Raw genomic sequence first — 16,244 nt, forward strand, 5'->3', positions numbered from 1 at the left:
ACTTATTTCTCTGATTCTATTTTCATGGATTCTGAGCTGTTTTTTCCCTGGCCTCCTCTATTCCCTTTTTATCTATAATATTGTCTTCCAGGTCTCTTATTCGCTCTTCTGCCTCACTTACCCTAGCTGTTAGATTATCTAGTTTGGATTGGATCTCATTGATAGCATTTTTAAGTTCTGCCAATTCAGCTTTCATTTCTGCCCTTAGAGACTCTATCTTGCCTTTAATTGATTTCTCCATTCTAGCCATTGTCTTCACAATTGCTAGCCTGAATTTGATCTCCGACATCTTGGTTATATCTGCATCCATTTGTAAATCTGCAGCATAAGTCATAATCTCTGAGTCTTTTCTATTTTGGGGGCTCCTCCTCCTAGTCATTCTGTTGATGGGTGGTTGAGGGAATGTATAGAGTCCAAATTATTGACCAGAATCCAAGCAAGATGCACCTGTTTTCTTGGGACCTTAGGGTTGCTGGCCTCTTGTTTTCCCAGCCTGTCTTCTGCGGGAGGGGCCTGCTGCGCTATTACTCAGGCAACCCTGTTTGGGCAGTGTTGCCCTGCCCCCCTGTGGTGGGGGATGGGCTCAGCGGGAATCAGTCTTTGGGGCTTTTGCTCTCTGGAGGCTTTCCCTGGCAGCTTTCCGTGTCCCTTCTGCAAGTCAGAGCAGAAGAGACTGTTTCCAACCCTCTGCCTCAGAGCAGAAAGACCACAGTCTGTTCTTCAGTGAGCTCTCCAGGACACACCGTCTCCGTTTCTGTCCCTGCTCCTATAAACTGCAGCGGTCTGGGTTGTGCATCCCTCCACAGTGCTCCCAGTCCTGCCTCCAGGTTGGGGCACATCTCTGCCCTTTGTGCTTCTAAAACCGCCAGCCGCTCCCAGTTCATGCACGCCCAACTCCACTGCTCCGGGTTTCCAGCGCGGGGGCTGCCCTAGAGTCCTTTCCCCGCCGCTATGGGTCTGCGAGTCTGTGCCCTGTCCCCAGCGCGCAAGACTGTTGCTCACCAGCGGTGCAGGATCCCCACGGCCAGGCACCCTCCCGCTGCCGTTTATCCTCCGATATCTGCCCGCAGAATCATGGCTCCACACTTCATACCTCAAAACCAACCACCTGCGATATTCTGTTTTTTTGAGATCCAGATCTTACATCTCAGGCTGGTTTCGTGGGTGCTCAGAGTGGTCTGGTAGATATCCAGCTCAATTCTGGGGACCAGTTGAAATAGGGTCCCCTAGTCCTCCGCCATCTTTCCCCCCTCCTCTCCTACCTTTTCGTTTTGTTGGTTGTTTCCTTTGCTGTGCAAAAACTTTTTATCTTAATGAAGCCCTGATAGTTTATTTTTGCTTTTGCTTCCCTTGTGTCCAGAGACGTGTCCAGTAATAAGTTGCTATGGTCGAGGCCAAAGAGGTTTCTGCCTGTGTTCTTCTCAAGAATTTTGATGGTTTCCTGTCTCACATTTAGGTCTTTCATTGATTTTGAATTTAATTTTGTTTATGGTGTACGAAAGTGGTCCGCTTTCATTCTTCTCCATGCCGCTGTCCAGTTTTCCTGACACCATTTTCTGAAGAAACTATCTTTTCTCCATTGGATATTTGTTCCTCCTTTCTCAAAGATGAGGTGACCATATACTGTGGGTCCATTTCTGTGTTTTCTATTACAGTCCATTGATCTATGTGTGTATTTTTGTGCCAGTACCATACTGCCTGGATCACGGCATCTTTGTTATGTAACTTGAAATCTGGAATGGTGTTGCCTCCTGTTTTGTTTTTCTTTTTCAATATTGCTTTGCCTATTCAGGGTCCTTTGTAATTCCATACAAATTTTAGGATTGTTTGTGAAAAATGATAGTGATATTTTGATAGGGATTGCATTAAGTGTGTAGATTACTTTGGATAGTATATACATTTTTTTTAAAGATTTTATTTATTTATCTGACAGAGAGAGATACAGCGAGAGAGTGAACACAAGCAGGGGGAGTGGGAGAGGGAGAAGCAGGCTCCCCACTGAGAAGGGAGCTTGATGCGGGGCTCAATCCCAGGACCCTGGGATCATGACCTGAGCTGAAGGCAGACGCTTAACGACTGAGCCATCCAGGCGCCCCTGGATACTATATACATTTTAACAGTGTTTGTTTTTCCAATCCATGAGAATAGAATGCTTTTCCATTTCTTTGTGTCCTCTTCAATTTCTTTCATAACTGTTCTGTAGTTTTCAGAGTACAGATCTTTTACTTCTTTAGTTTATTTCTAGGTATCATTGTTTTCGGTGCAATTGCAAATAGGATCGATTCCTTATTTACTTTTTCTGCTGCTTCACTATTGCTGTATAGGAATGCAGCAGATTTCTGCAAGTTCATTTTATATCCTGCAACTTTGGGGAATTCATATATTACTTCTAGCAAGCATTGTTGGGAGTCTTTCAGGTTTTCTACATAGAGTATCATGTCGTCTGCAAATAGTGAAAGTTTGACTTTATCCTTGCCAATTTTGATGCCTTTTATTTCTTTCTGTTGTCTGATTGCTGAGGCTAAGACTTCCAGTACTATGTTAAACAATAATGGTGAGAGTAGACATCTTTGTCTTGTTCCTGATCATAGAGGAAAAGCTCTCAGTTTTTCCCCATTGAGGATGGTATTACCTGTGGGTCTTCTGTATATGGCCTTCATGATGTTGAGGCATTTTCCACCTATTTCTACTGTGTTGAGGATTTTTATCAAGAAAGGATGGTGCATTTTGTCAAATGCTTTTTCTGCATCTATTGAGAGGATCAGTGGTCCATATCCTTTCTTTCATTACTGTGGTGTATCACATTGATTTACAAATATTGAAACACCCCTGCAGCCTAGTAATAAATCCCACTTGGTCATATTGAATAATTCTTTTAATGTACTGTTGAATTAAATTAGCTAGTATTTTATTGAGAATTTCTGCATCCATGTTCATCAGGGATATTGGCCTGTAGTTCTCTTTTTTAGTAGGGTCTTTGTCTGGTCTTGAAATCAAGGTAATGCTGACTTTATTGAATGAGTTTGGAAGTTTTCCTTCCATTTCTATCTTCTGAAACAGTTTAAGAAGAATAGTATTAACTCTTCTTTAAATGTCTGGCAGAATTCTCCTGGGAAGCCATCTGGCCCAGGACTCTTGTTTGTTGGGAGATTTTTGATTACTGATTCAATTTCATTGTTAGTTATGGGTCTGTTCAAATTTTCTATTTCTTCCTGTTTCAGTTTTGATAGTTTGTAAGTTTCTATGAATTTCTTCATTTCTTCCAGATTGTCCACTTTGTTGGCATATAATTTTTCATAGTATTGCCTTATAATTGTTTGTATTTCTGTGGTGTTGGCTCTGATCTATCTTCTTTCATTTGTTATTTTCTCTATTTGGTTTCTCTCTCTCTTTTTTTTTATATGTCTGCGTAGGGGTTTATTAGTTTTATTGGGTCTTTCAAAGAAGCAGCTCTTAGTACTGTTGATCTGTTCTAATGATTTTTTGTTGTTGTTGTTTCTGTATCATTGATTTCTCTATAATCCTTATTATTTCCATTCTTCTGTTGGATTTAGGCTTTATTTCCTGTTCCTATTTTAGCTGCTTTAGGTATAAGGTTAGGTTGTGTATTTGAGACTTTTGTTTCTTGAGGTAGGCCTGTATTTCAATATACTTCCTTCTTAGGACTGCCTTTGCTGCATCTGAAAGGTTTTGGAGTGTCATGTTTTCTTTTTCATTTGTTTCCATATTATTTTTTTTATTTCTTCTTTAATTTCCTTGTTAACCCATTCATTCTTTAGTAGGATGTTCTTTAACCTCCATGTATTTGTGGCCTTTCCAAAATTTTTCTTGTGATTGACTTCAGGTTTCACAGTATTGTGGTCTGAAAATATGCATGGTATGATCTCGAATTTTTTGTACTTCTTGAGGCCTGATTTGTGACCCAGGATGTAATCTATTCTGGAGATTGTTCCATGTAGACTCAAAAACAATGTGTATTCTGCTGCTTTACAATGAAATGTTGAGAATATATTCGTGAAGTCCATCTGGTCCACTGTGTCATTCAAAGTCATTGTTTCCTTGTTGATTTTCTGCTTAGATGATCTGTCTATTGCTCTAAGTAGGGTGTTAAAGTTACCCAGTATTACTGTATCAATGAGTTTCTTTATGTTTATTGTTGATTGATTTATATATTTGGGCTCTCCTAATTTGGGGGCATAAATATTTACAATTGTTAGATCTTCTTGATGGATAGAACCCTTTTTTATGATATAATGCCCTTCTTCATCTCTTGTTACATTCTTTGCTTAAATATCTAGTTCTCTGATATGTTTATGGCTACTCCAGCTTTCTTTTGATACCATTAGCATAATAGATGCTTGTCCATCCCCTCACTTTCAATCTGCAGGTGTGTTTAGGTCTAAAATGAGTCTCTTGGAGGGAGCATATAGATAGATCTTGTTTTTTTTAATCCATTCTGATATGCTATGTCTTTGGTTCGAGCATTTAGTCCACTTACATTCAGAGTGATTCATATCTTTCAGTAAAGATATGAATTTAGTACCATTGTGTTACCTGTAGAGTTGGTATTTCTGGGGATGTTTTCTGTTCCTTTCTAGTCTTTGTTGCTTTTGGTTTTTTTTCTTCTCCACTCAAAGATCCCCCTTTAAAATTTCGTGGAGGGCTGGTTTAGTGGCCATGAACTCCTTAAGTTTTGCTTGTCTGAGACTCTTTTATCTCTCCTGTTCTGAATGACAGCTTTGCTGGATAAAGATTTCCTGGTTGCATATTTTTCCCATGTAGCACATTGAATATATCCTGACACTCTCTTGCGGCCTGCCAAGTTTCTGTGGACAGACCTGCTGTGAATGTGATCTGTTTCCCCTGTAGTTTAAGGACTTTTTATCCTTTTCTGCTTTCAGGATTCTTTCCTTGTCTGTATTTTGTGAATTTGACTATGATATGCCTTGGCAATGGTGAGCTTTTGTTAGATTTAATACGAGGTCTTTTTGCTTCTTGGATTTTGATGTATCTCCTAGATTAGGGAAGTTTTCAGTTATAATTGAAACAAATAAACCTTCTGCCCCCTTTTCTCTTCCTTCATGTTCTGGGATTCCTTCCAAAAGGTGGTAGCTTTTCTAATTGTTGACTTGCAGTTTTTGTTCTCTCAGACCTCCAAATATTTTCTTGAGTGCTCAGAATGATTTGATAACCACTTACCTGTGTTCAAGAGCTGTGACAAGCTTTGGGTTCCCCAACTCCTTCACCATCTTAATTCCTCCCCCCGGTTCACTACCAGTAGTTAAGTGCAGTGGTTAACAATATAACTCTCTAACATCACAATTACTTCAACTATAAAGGCATAGCAATAAAAGGATTTGCCGAATGTGACCAGTGAATAGTCCAAAACTATCACACCTAGGTCTAGGCAGAAAGGGGAAACATAACACTCTTTTGAACTCTTTAAGTGAACCTTATGTCTTACTCTGTAACAGTGCTTAATTATCAGTATTTTCCAAAGCTTTATTATTCATAAGTTTCATCTGGCCTGAGGAAGACTAAATTATGATGGTCTGAATGAGAAAAAGGCAATTCAAATCACGTTTACACACAATTTTGTTTCTAGCAGATGCTAAATATACCTGTTCAAATCATTTACAACTTTGTGTAAAAATATTCAACAACTCCTCATCACCACCATCACCACCACCCCTTATACAGAAAACATCACATACACAGATTCTGGGCCGTTTTGGGATCCAAAATTTTCAATTCTTTCACTTTCTTCTTTGCAGGGAGGATCTTCTTTTCTTCTGAAGCTTCTACATTCTTTTGAACTAAAGGAAAAAAGTTTATTCATAAACAATAATGGTACTAATCCAATCACATGAAATAAATTAGTAAGGCATATTAACTACATTAACAAAGCCTATGCCAAAAATCAATAATGTGTTTATTTCATTAGTTCAAGGAAAAGGATAAACATAATAATACAGACCCATTCAGAGGTTTCCCTACAACTTAAATATCAGCACTTAAGCAGAAAAGATAAGCCAAATAGTACCAAAAATCAATTGCAGCTTCTTACCTAATGTACAACATTCATTACTCCTTTACCAGGTACCTACAGCAGCACTGGAATTAAATACATAGTAAAATCTCCCTAATTTGGACTAATTGAGGAAAAAGGCATATATGCATTTATCCTAAAATACGTTAAAATTTAGACATGTCTTTAATTCAGTGGAACTGCTTTAAACTATGTAACTTTTTTTTTTAAAGACTTTATTTATTTATTTGACAGAGAGAGACACAGCGAGAGAGGGAACACAAGCAGGGGGAGCGGGAGAGGGAGAAGCAGGCTTCCCACTGAGCAGGGAGCCCGATGCGGGGCTCCATCCCAGGACCCCGGGATCATGACCTGAGCCGAAGGCAGACGCTTAACCAACTGAGCCACCCAGGTGCCCCTTAAACTATGTAACTTTAACTGCTAAATGGGTTGTCATATAAAAATTCCTGCTAAGATTGCTTTGAAGAATAAATATGAACCATTTGCAAGTTGCACAACAGCACCATTTGCATACATATAATTAATTAACCTCAAAGACTTGGTCTTTTGAGTAAGTTATCTTTGTATCCATGACAGTTTTTAGTACTATTTGCCTTCTTAGAAGAAAATATTTAATTATGCTCTATTCAGAAGGTAATCCTCTAGATCTGAACAGTTCAAATGACCTGAAACTGTGAGAAGTAGTAGTGGCCTTATCCCCCCCATAACCTCCATCAGCTCTACCTCAGAGAACCCATCTCAAAAACCAAAGTAAAAAACAATGTGGCTATCTGTTGTGAAAATGAAGCTTTATGGCAAATCCCTAAACCCACCTATACAAAAATTCCACAGCTACCACTGTACTCAGGTGTTGGCAGTTTACTTCTTCTAATATAAAAATAGGGTTGTAGGTAATGGGACCATTAAAAAATATAAGAGGGTGCCTGGGTGGCTCAGCCGTTAAGCATCTGCCTTCAACTCAGGTCATGATCCCAGGGTCCTGGGATCGAGTCCCACATTGGGTTCCCAGCTTGGCAGGAAGCGGGCTTCTCCCTCTCCCTCTCCCCCTGCTTGTGTTCTTGCTCTCACTATCTCTATCTCTGTAAAATAAATAAATAAAATCTTCAAAAAAAAAAAAATCTACCTCCACCTCTTCTTTAAAAAAAAAAAAAAAGAGAAAAGTAAAGCCAACATTTTTTTTTCATTCAAGTAGTGATATGCTTTTATCCCCAAACTCATGCTGCTAAACTTCATCACTGAATCATATGACCATAATAATAATTTTTAAAAATTTAATTTCATTTTGAGGAAATCGTTATTTTTATTATTTTAACTTATCTGATTTTTGTTAAAGAGATCATAAATGAGTTACTGATTTTCTTTAGAGGAAAACCAACACACTACTACAGTACATTTTTGCTAAGCTATGTGTTCATAGCTGGAAAACTTTCCACACATGTTATAGAATACATCAAATACTGCAAGTCCATTAAGACCCCCCTCTGTTTTACTGGTGCAAAATATAGGAAAATTAAGTGAACTTCCTAGAAAAAATAACATAAAATTAATTACCTGAATAATTATGTCCTAATAATTAGTTCTAAGCTTTATCACTATGACTTATCTAAAGTGATGCAGAGTCTAAGCAGACTAGATAATAATTACACTTGAAAATCATGATCTCAAGTCCAAGCCATGCCCAGGTTAAGACTACTCTATATAAACAAATAACAATCCAAAATCCCTTTGTTAATTAAAAAAAAAAAAGGTACCTGAATCATATTTAAATTACTTCTAGAACCATTCAGAAAATCTTTCCCTAAGAAATAGTCAAGGAAACTGTCTTAATCTCCCAATATGCCTTAATCCCCCCTATTGGAGACTAGTTAACCAAGTACATATAGGGTGAAAATGCTGTAGTATAATGGATATTGTAAGATTTTCTGCAAACTAACAAGACTCCGGAGTAACCCACACAAACATAATGTTCATTTTGTATGACTTCATATTTTTGCATTTTTTTCATTAAAATATATTCCAACTTCTCCCCTTTTCAAATTAACAAATTGCTTAAAATTAAGATTAGACGTCTTAAATATCTTAAATCCTAATATATTTCCCTTATAGTATGTAAACTGGCTTTATCTTAGGTTGAAGAAATGATAAGAATTTCATGATTGGGCACTGCTATTTTGAGAATTACTAGAGCAAAGCTAGTTTAAAATAGTTCCCTAATCAGATAGCCTTTCACAAACAATAAAGTTTTTGCCATGATCAGTAAATATTAACCAATGGCTATTAATGCCTTTGGCTTTCTTGTCTTTAAAAGCATTCCTTAGTGATCACAACCACAGGCTTAGATAAATAGAGAATCTGAAGAGAGGTAATGACATATGAAACTTATCCAGATAGTATTGAAGGCTTCTTATTTTAAAAATGTCCTGCTTTCATGTTTCAAACTGTTACCTGTCCTTGGATGCTTTTATTACATATGTTTCAAATGCTTTAAAATTAAATATTCCATAACTTTATTAAAATATGGGCAATTTAGTAACTCAATTAAAGATATTTCTAAAGATATTTCTCCAAAGAAGACATAGAGATGGCCAACAGGTATACAAAAATACCCTCAATATCATGAGGGAAATGCAGATCAAAACCATAATGAAATATCACCTCACAGCTCTTTCAATGGCTCTTACCAAAACCAAAACAAAGTGTTATGAGGATGTGGTGGAGGAACTGGAACCCTTGTACATTGTTGGTAGAAATGTAAAATGGTGTAGCTGCTATAGAGAACACTATGGAGATTCTACAAATAATTAAAACTAGAACTACCATATGATGTACCAATCCCACTTCTGGGTATATAACCAAAAGAACTTAAAAATCTCAAAGAGATAGCTGCACTCCCATGTTTACTGCACTATTATTCACAAAACAGCCAACATATGAAAAGAATCTAAGTGTCCATCAAAGAAATGTGGCATATACATATAACGAAATGTTATTCACCCTTAAAAAAAAGAAGAAAATCCTGCCATAAATAATAACATGGATGAACCTGGGGAACATTACACTAAGTGAAATAAGCAAGTCATAGAAAGACAAATACTGCATAATTATGAAGCATCTAAAATGTCAAACTCATAGAAACAAAAGAGTGAATTGTGGTTGCCAGGGACTGAGGATGGGAGAAGTGGGGAGTTGCTGCTCAATGTGTATAAAGTTTCCATTACATAAGATGAATAAGTTCTAAAGATCTGTGGTACAAAATTATAGCTCTGGTTAATAATACTGTATTATGCACTTAAAAATTTGTGAGTGGGTAGATCTCATGTGAAAAGTGCTTATACCAAACATACCATAATTTAAAACTTAAAATAAATTATAGTGATTTTGTAATTTGAAATTATTTGAATGGGACTGAAGAAATTTTTTTAAGTCTCAATACAAAAACTTCAATAATTGATTTTGTCATCAATGGCCCTATGGTCCTCACGTTCATAATGAGGCCTATAATCAAATGTTATCTTTCCATATGCAAATGAAAAACCATATAGCCACTGGTTTTAAATCTGATGGATTAATTTGAGTGCTTAAATTATCACTGCTAATTGACCAAATAATAATGAAACATCATAAAATACTGTCAGTAGAAAGATAATGATGTGTAATAAAGACATTTGTATTATTATTAAATGTGTTAACATCAAGATACTAATTATGTAAGATAAAATGCTTATTAAGTATTCTTATATTTTCTTTAACATATGGATTTTTATCTGTAATTATTCTATAAATTTATTCCTTTACAGTTGAGGGGTGCTGATTGGCATAAATAAACATGGCTATAATCTTTTCCTGATCTAATTTAGGCAATGTTCATAAATCCCCTATTAATTTCTGCTATCTCAGTGGGTACAAACAACATGTGACAAGATATTTGTAAGTTGTAGCAAATATTAAGATACTATAAATGGGTAACATTGAATGATTTACATAATGGTAACTAACTTTTAAAAACTACTTTGTCTCAAAATGCAGTAAGATTGATTCCTAAAGTCAGCATCAATACTATTAATTCATTCATTTATCCAGCAAATACTTATTGAAGACCTATTATGTGTAAGCCTAGGCACAAGCATATAGACTTAAATGTCTACTCAGTTTTCTAAAAAACATGGTCATATATAAACTACTAATTAGGGAAGTATCTCCAAAAGATATCTAACATTTATAATTTTCTTTATCCATAATAATATAGTTTGAATGAATATATGCATATCACTCAACAAATTTTTTTGTTATTGGAATTAGTTTCATATCAACAAATCCTGTATCTTAAATCAGCATCAACTGATGTATTACATCATATTAGAAGGACTATGTGGAGAAGCAAAAATATGACACTTCCCAGTAAGTATACTCTATTCAAAACTACGAATAATAAAGCCAGTAACAGTAGTGATAAAAAATCACCTAAAAATATTTATGTAACTTTATTCATACATATGTGTTATATCAAACAAGTAAACGCCCAACTTGTTTTAGATATATCAATATAAGAATTGTGATCACCCTATATAAATACATATTTTTCCATTTGTATATATTCCAGAAGTGATTCTAACTATACGGAAATCATTTTTTATGTATTAGTTGAAATATGTGTTAAACTTCAATAAATAATTGCATGTTAAAATGAGTGCAAATATGAAAATGGCAGGCAGGGAAAATCTACTCTGATTTCTGTGTGATAGCTGCAATAAATTTATACTATATATGTATCACTTATACAAATATATATATATCACATAAAAGGGGAAAGTATGATAATAAGAACTACAACAATAACAGTGATAGTAGTACTAGTAGTAGTAACCATGATAACAATCATCACAATCACCACCAAAATCAACTTTTATTAAATACCTCCTCTGTTATCTTATATAATAGGTATTACCATTGTCATCTTATAAAGGAGGAAGCTACAAAATAGAAAACTTGAGTCATTTGCCCAAGATCATATAGCAAGTAATAAAAAGATGCTCAACCTCCCCTGTCATCAGGGAAATGCAATTGAAAACAACCAATGACCATTTCACAATCATCAAATTGAAGTAACAAAAGTCTTGTAATACCAAGTATGGATGAGCAGGCAAAAAAATAAGAATTTGTGCCAACAGTGGTAGTAAAAATTAGGATAACAAATATAAAATAAACATTTACTAGTATCTAATACATTTAAGCTGTGGTTACCATAAGTATAACCCAATCTTTCCATTTATGAGTCAAACAGTCAAGGAGACAAGGATGTTCACTGCAGCAATGTTTACAACAGTACAAAAACTGGAAACAACCCACATGCCAGGGGGTTATGAAATGGATAAATAAATTGTGCTAAATTCATATAATGGAATACAGCTCAGCATTTATAGTGAGTGTATTACAGCTAAATATTCCAATAAGAATAGATCCCAATTATAATTTTGAATGGAAAAATAAACATCATTGAAAATGTTACATGCAGTATAATAGCATTCATCTAAATTAAAAATGATCTTACGTCTTGTGTATAAAATGTAAATGTACGTGTGTGTGTGTATCAAAATTTTAAAACCTGGACTAAATACTTAGCAGATTAATGACTTCTTTTCTTGGGGGAAGAAAGTGATACTGGAACAAGTTAAATCCTGGAAACTTCAATTTTATCTCTAATGTTTTATTTGTTTAAAAGCAAATATCTGTACTAAATATGACAAAATGTTTGATATTTTTTCATTCTGGGAGGCTGGTACATAGGTGTTTCCTATATTAGCCTATGCAGATTTCCATTTCAACATAAAAATAAAAATTGTATGACCTGATATATATGTATCTTTTTTACACTTTTATAAACTGTTAGCCTTGGCAATCCAAGGAACAAGGGTATATAGGAATCAGAAACAATAGAAGAGGGAATAATAAAAACTACAGATAAAGATTAGTCACTTTGGTCAGCAAGCACAATTTTATTTTCAATTGTTTTTGAATCTATTTTGTGAGGAATAACATATTTGTTTACCAAACCTTGAGAGGGAAAGCTGATGGAATATGCAGTATGAGACTGCATTTCCATCTCCTCTCTTATGTGCTGCATATTGCAGCTGTGAAGCTTCCCCTGTGTTGCCTACAGCTGTGCATTAACTAAGGCATCCCACAGAAAGGGAGATGTCATTCTGTCACCTGCATCGTACCTGAAGCCATAGGAATGGCATTACCAGGAATGTTGCTGAAGTTTACAGCACATTAAACAAGATTAATGGTTCTAACAGTGGGAATCACACATACATACTTTGTAATGATTCCCTAATTAAGGAACAAATCTTACTGGTGGTAGTTTATTTATGTGTTGTTTTTTTTTTTTTTCCTGGTCATAGCTTAGACAAGAACCCCCCAAATCAGTAAGCACATGTTACTGCAAATTAACATCTGCATAACTAATATACTTGTACACCTGTTCATTAAGCAAATTACTGAACACTGCTAAATGTCACCAGAACACTATGTTTAACAACGTGCATAGCTAATGTTGTGTATTTACAATTGGGCCTCAATAGCTCAGAAGGTAATGTTTACTTTAGGGAGGACAAATAAAGTTGATTTAAAGATTTTAGGTAGAATCTCCCTTCTTTGAAGTGATATTTTTTTAAAGATTTTATTTGACAGAGAGAGAGAGTGAGAGAGAGCGTAAAAGTAGGCGGAGTAGCAGGGAGAGGGAGAGGGAGAAGCAGGCTCCCCACTGAGCAGGGAGCCGGATGTGGGGCTCGATCCCAGGACCCTTGGGATCATGACCTGAACTGAAGGCAGACGCTTAACTGACTGAGCCACCCAGGTGCCCCTGAAGTGATATTTTAAACACCAAAATGGAAGTATGGTTCTTACCTCAATCTAGTATTTGACAAATGAGGTGGTGGAAGTTATTTCTGTTAACCTTTAAACTTTGTGAAGTACCTTATTCAAACTATAGTCAATTCCTTTACTCGTAAGTTGGCTCCGACTTTGTATGTATGAAGTGGTATTTTTCTGGCCATCCCACACACTCAGAGAATGCCGTTATGCAAAATATCCTAATTCATGCCACAAATCAGTAAGTCCAGTAATAAACCCCAAGAGCTAAGTATGTCAAAGCTGAGTGCTAAGAAATGCAACAGTAGGAATTATGATGATAAAACCAGTACTGCTAGGCTATAGGTCATTTCTTGTTGAGAAGACTTTGCGCATTCATTATATTCAGGTTTTTCTTTTATAATGTGGTCTATTTCAGACTGGTACAAGTTATGCACACAATTGAGTTTAATGTGAGCAAGACTGAACAAAATAATACCTTGAAATATTTGTAGCCAGGGTCTCAAATTGACAATGTAGGATTTTTCAGTCCGAGTTTCAGGTATAGCTGAACATAGCTTGAAGGTCAGTGGTGTAGATCTCACCAAGGATTTACAAAAGTGAAGGATCATTGGGAAACTGTGTATCCTAAAAGAACCTTCTCATCTCCTGGATATTTCTACTTGATTGTCTAATAAGCTCCATAAATTTAGCACATCCTATACCATATTCCTTATCTTACACCCAAACTTGCTGCTCCCATAGTCTTTTCCATCTCAACAAATGGCAACTCAATCCTAATTGTTCAAGCAAAATACACAGGTGCATGCACATGCATGTGCACGCACACACACACAAAAACAAGTTATCATTAATTCTTCCCTCTCACAGGCTACATCCCATTCTTTGGCAAATCCAGTATCTGATAACTTCTCATCACCTCCACTTCTACGTAAGGGTTTCAAGCCACCATTACTTCTAGCCTAAGTTATTCTTGTAGCCTAATAACCCGTCTCCATTCTGCCTCTGCCTTTCTTCATTCTACCCTGTCAACACATTAATTAATGTTATTCTACTGTTCAAAACCTTCCAATGGCTTCCTGACTTATTCAGAGTAAAAAGAAAGTCTTCACAATAGCTTAGAATGTCCTACATCGTATTTCATGTCCCTTCCATAACTATTCTGATCTCATCTTTTACTACCTTCCTCTGATTCAATCTAGCCACACAAGATTCCTTGCTGTTCTTCAAATATACCAGGACAATTCCCACAGCAGACTCTTTGATCTTGATATTATGTCATCCCTAGATCTCGCCTCACTTCTTTCAGATCTTTATTCAATGACACTTTCTTATAGAAATCTTTCCTGATGATGTGGTTCCAAATCAGAACTCCTCCCTCCTGACACATATTTTCCTCTTTGTCTGCTTCATTTCTCCCAGAAGCAATTACCATCATCTGACACAATATGTATTTTTTATTTTATTGTCTATACCTTCTACTTTGATGTGAGCTCTCTTAAAAAAAGGGATTTGTCACTGTTTTGTTCACCGTTATATACTATCATCTAGACTCATTCCTGCAAAAAAAAATAGGCACTCCAATTATTTTGGAATTTATACTACATATATATTCTTATTTGTAAAAAAGGATTTATATATAATGTTATGTATTCCAGTACTGGTAATAGCAAAAGACTATAAGCGTTCATCTACTGCAGACAAACTTAATAAATTATGTTACATGGGGTATTGCTTATAATAGGAAAATATCTGAACTAACCCAAAAGCTTGTCAATAGAAGAATGATTGATTAAATTATGGTATGTCCATTCAATGTACCAATCTGCTGCTATATCCAAGACCAAGGAAGATCTTTATAGAATGATATGGAATGATCTTCAATAAATATTGTTAGATAAAGCAAACAAGTTATACAAGACTATGCAGTACTACCATTTACAGAAAAGAAGAGGGAAGAATATATGTATTTGCTAGTATATATATAAAACGTTCGTGGAAAGAAACACAAGAAATTTATTACATTAGTTACTTCTACGGAAGGGACTGAGTAGCTGGGGTACAGAGATGAGAGGAACAAATTTCCCAGTATACTATTTTTGTAACTCTTAAACTTTAAACCATGTAAATATATTATCAATTCAAAAATTAATAGAAAAACAAAGAAAAGGAACAAAAGGATTTCACCACTAAAGATGTCTAATATATGAGTGCAAAGAACAAAAATGCTTTGTGTTACAAATTGGGGGAAAAGTACTTTGTGCACTTGAGGATGCAGCATAGAAATGAAGCCCAGTCTTCCAGTGGTGCCATCAACAGAGTAGAGGAAAAATACACAGACACAAACCAAATGGTGGCCTAGCCCTAGAGGCTATAAGAATTTATTAGTGAAATTCAAATAAACAAAATTTTAACAACATAATGATCTGCTATGGGGGGGACGCTTAAGAATTCATACCTTTCAGCCTGATTAATGAATTTAATCTTCACAAAAGTATTATGTTTGATACACGTATTTCTTTTTTTTCTATATTTTATTTTTTTTAAAATTTTTTAAATTTTATTATGTTATGTTAGTCAACACACATCATTAGTTTCTGATGTGGTGATCCACGATCCATTGTTTTCGTATACTACCCAGTGCTCCATACAGTAGGTGTCCTCCTTAATACCCACCACTGGGCTAACCCATCCCCCCACCCCCCTCCCCTCTAAAACCCTCAGTTTGTTTCTCAGAGTCCATAGTCTCTCATGGTTCATCTCTCCCTCCAATTCCCCCCGCCCATTTTTCCCTTCCTTCTCCTAATATCCTCCATGTTATTCCTTATGTTCCACAAATAAGTGAAACCATATGATAATTGAGTTTTTCTGCTTGACTTATTTCACTTAGCATAATCACCTCCAGTCCCATCCATGTTGATGTAAAAGTTGGGTATTCATCTTTTCTGATGGCTGAGTAATATTCCATTGTACAGATGGACCATCTTCTTTATCCATTCATCTGTTGAAGGGCATCTCGGCTCTTTCCACAGTTTGGCTGTTGCGGACATTGCTGCTATGAACACTGGGGAGCATATGGCCCTTCTTTTCACTACATCTGTGTCTTTGGGGTAAATACCCAGGAGTGCAATTGCTGGGTCAGGGTGTAGCCCTACTTTTAATTTTTTGAAGAACCTCCACACTATTTTCCAAAGTGGCTGTACCAACTTGCATTCCCACCAACAGTGTAAGAGGGTTCCCCTTTCTCCACAACCTCTCCAACATTTATTGTTTCTTGCCCTGTCCATTTTTGCCATTCTAACTGGTGTAAGGTGGTATCTCAGTG

The 16,244-nt window shown here is 36.0% G+C and overlaps 1 protein-coding gene across 2 annotated transcripts in view; it reads right to left on the minus strand.

Annotated features, from left to right (window-relative positions):
* Positions 1–16,244, minus strand: part of LOC102727555 (protein diaphanous homolog 2) — a 687,910-nt gene that overhangs the window by 493,174 nt on the left and 178,492 nt on the right. For both annotated transcript variants that reach the window (XM_081808540.1, XM_081808541.1), the window contains exon 14: positions 5,715–5,816. In XM_081808540.1, the coding sequence (XP_081664666.1) occupies positions 5,715–5,816 (102 nt within the window). The remainder of the gene's footprint in view (positions 1–5,714; positions 5,817–16,244) is intronic.

This window comes from Leptonychotes weddellii, chromosome X (assembly GCF_054177405.1).
Source record: "Leptonychotes weddellii isolate Sample4059 chromosome X, ASM5417740v2, whole genome shotgun sequence".
In the NCBI taxonomy this organism is placed as follows: Eukaryota; Metazoa; Chordata; class Mammalia; order Carnivora; family Phocidae; genus Leptonychotes; species Leptonychotes weddellii.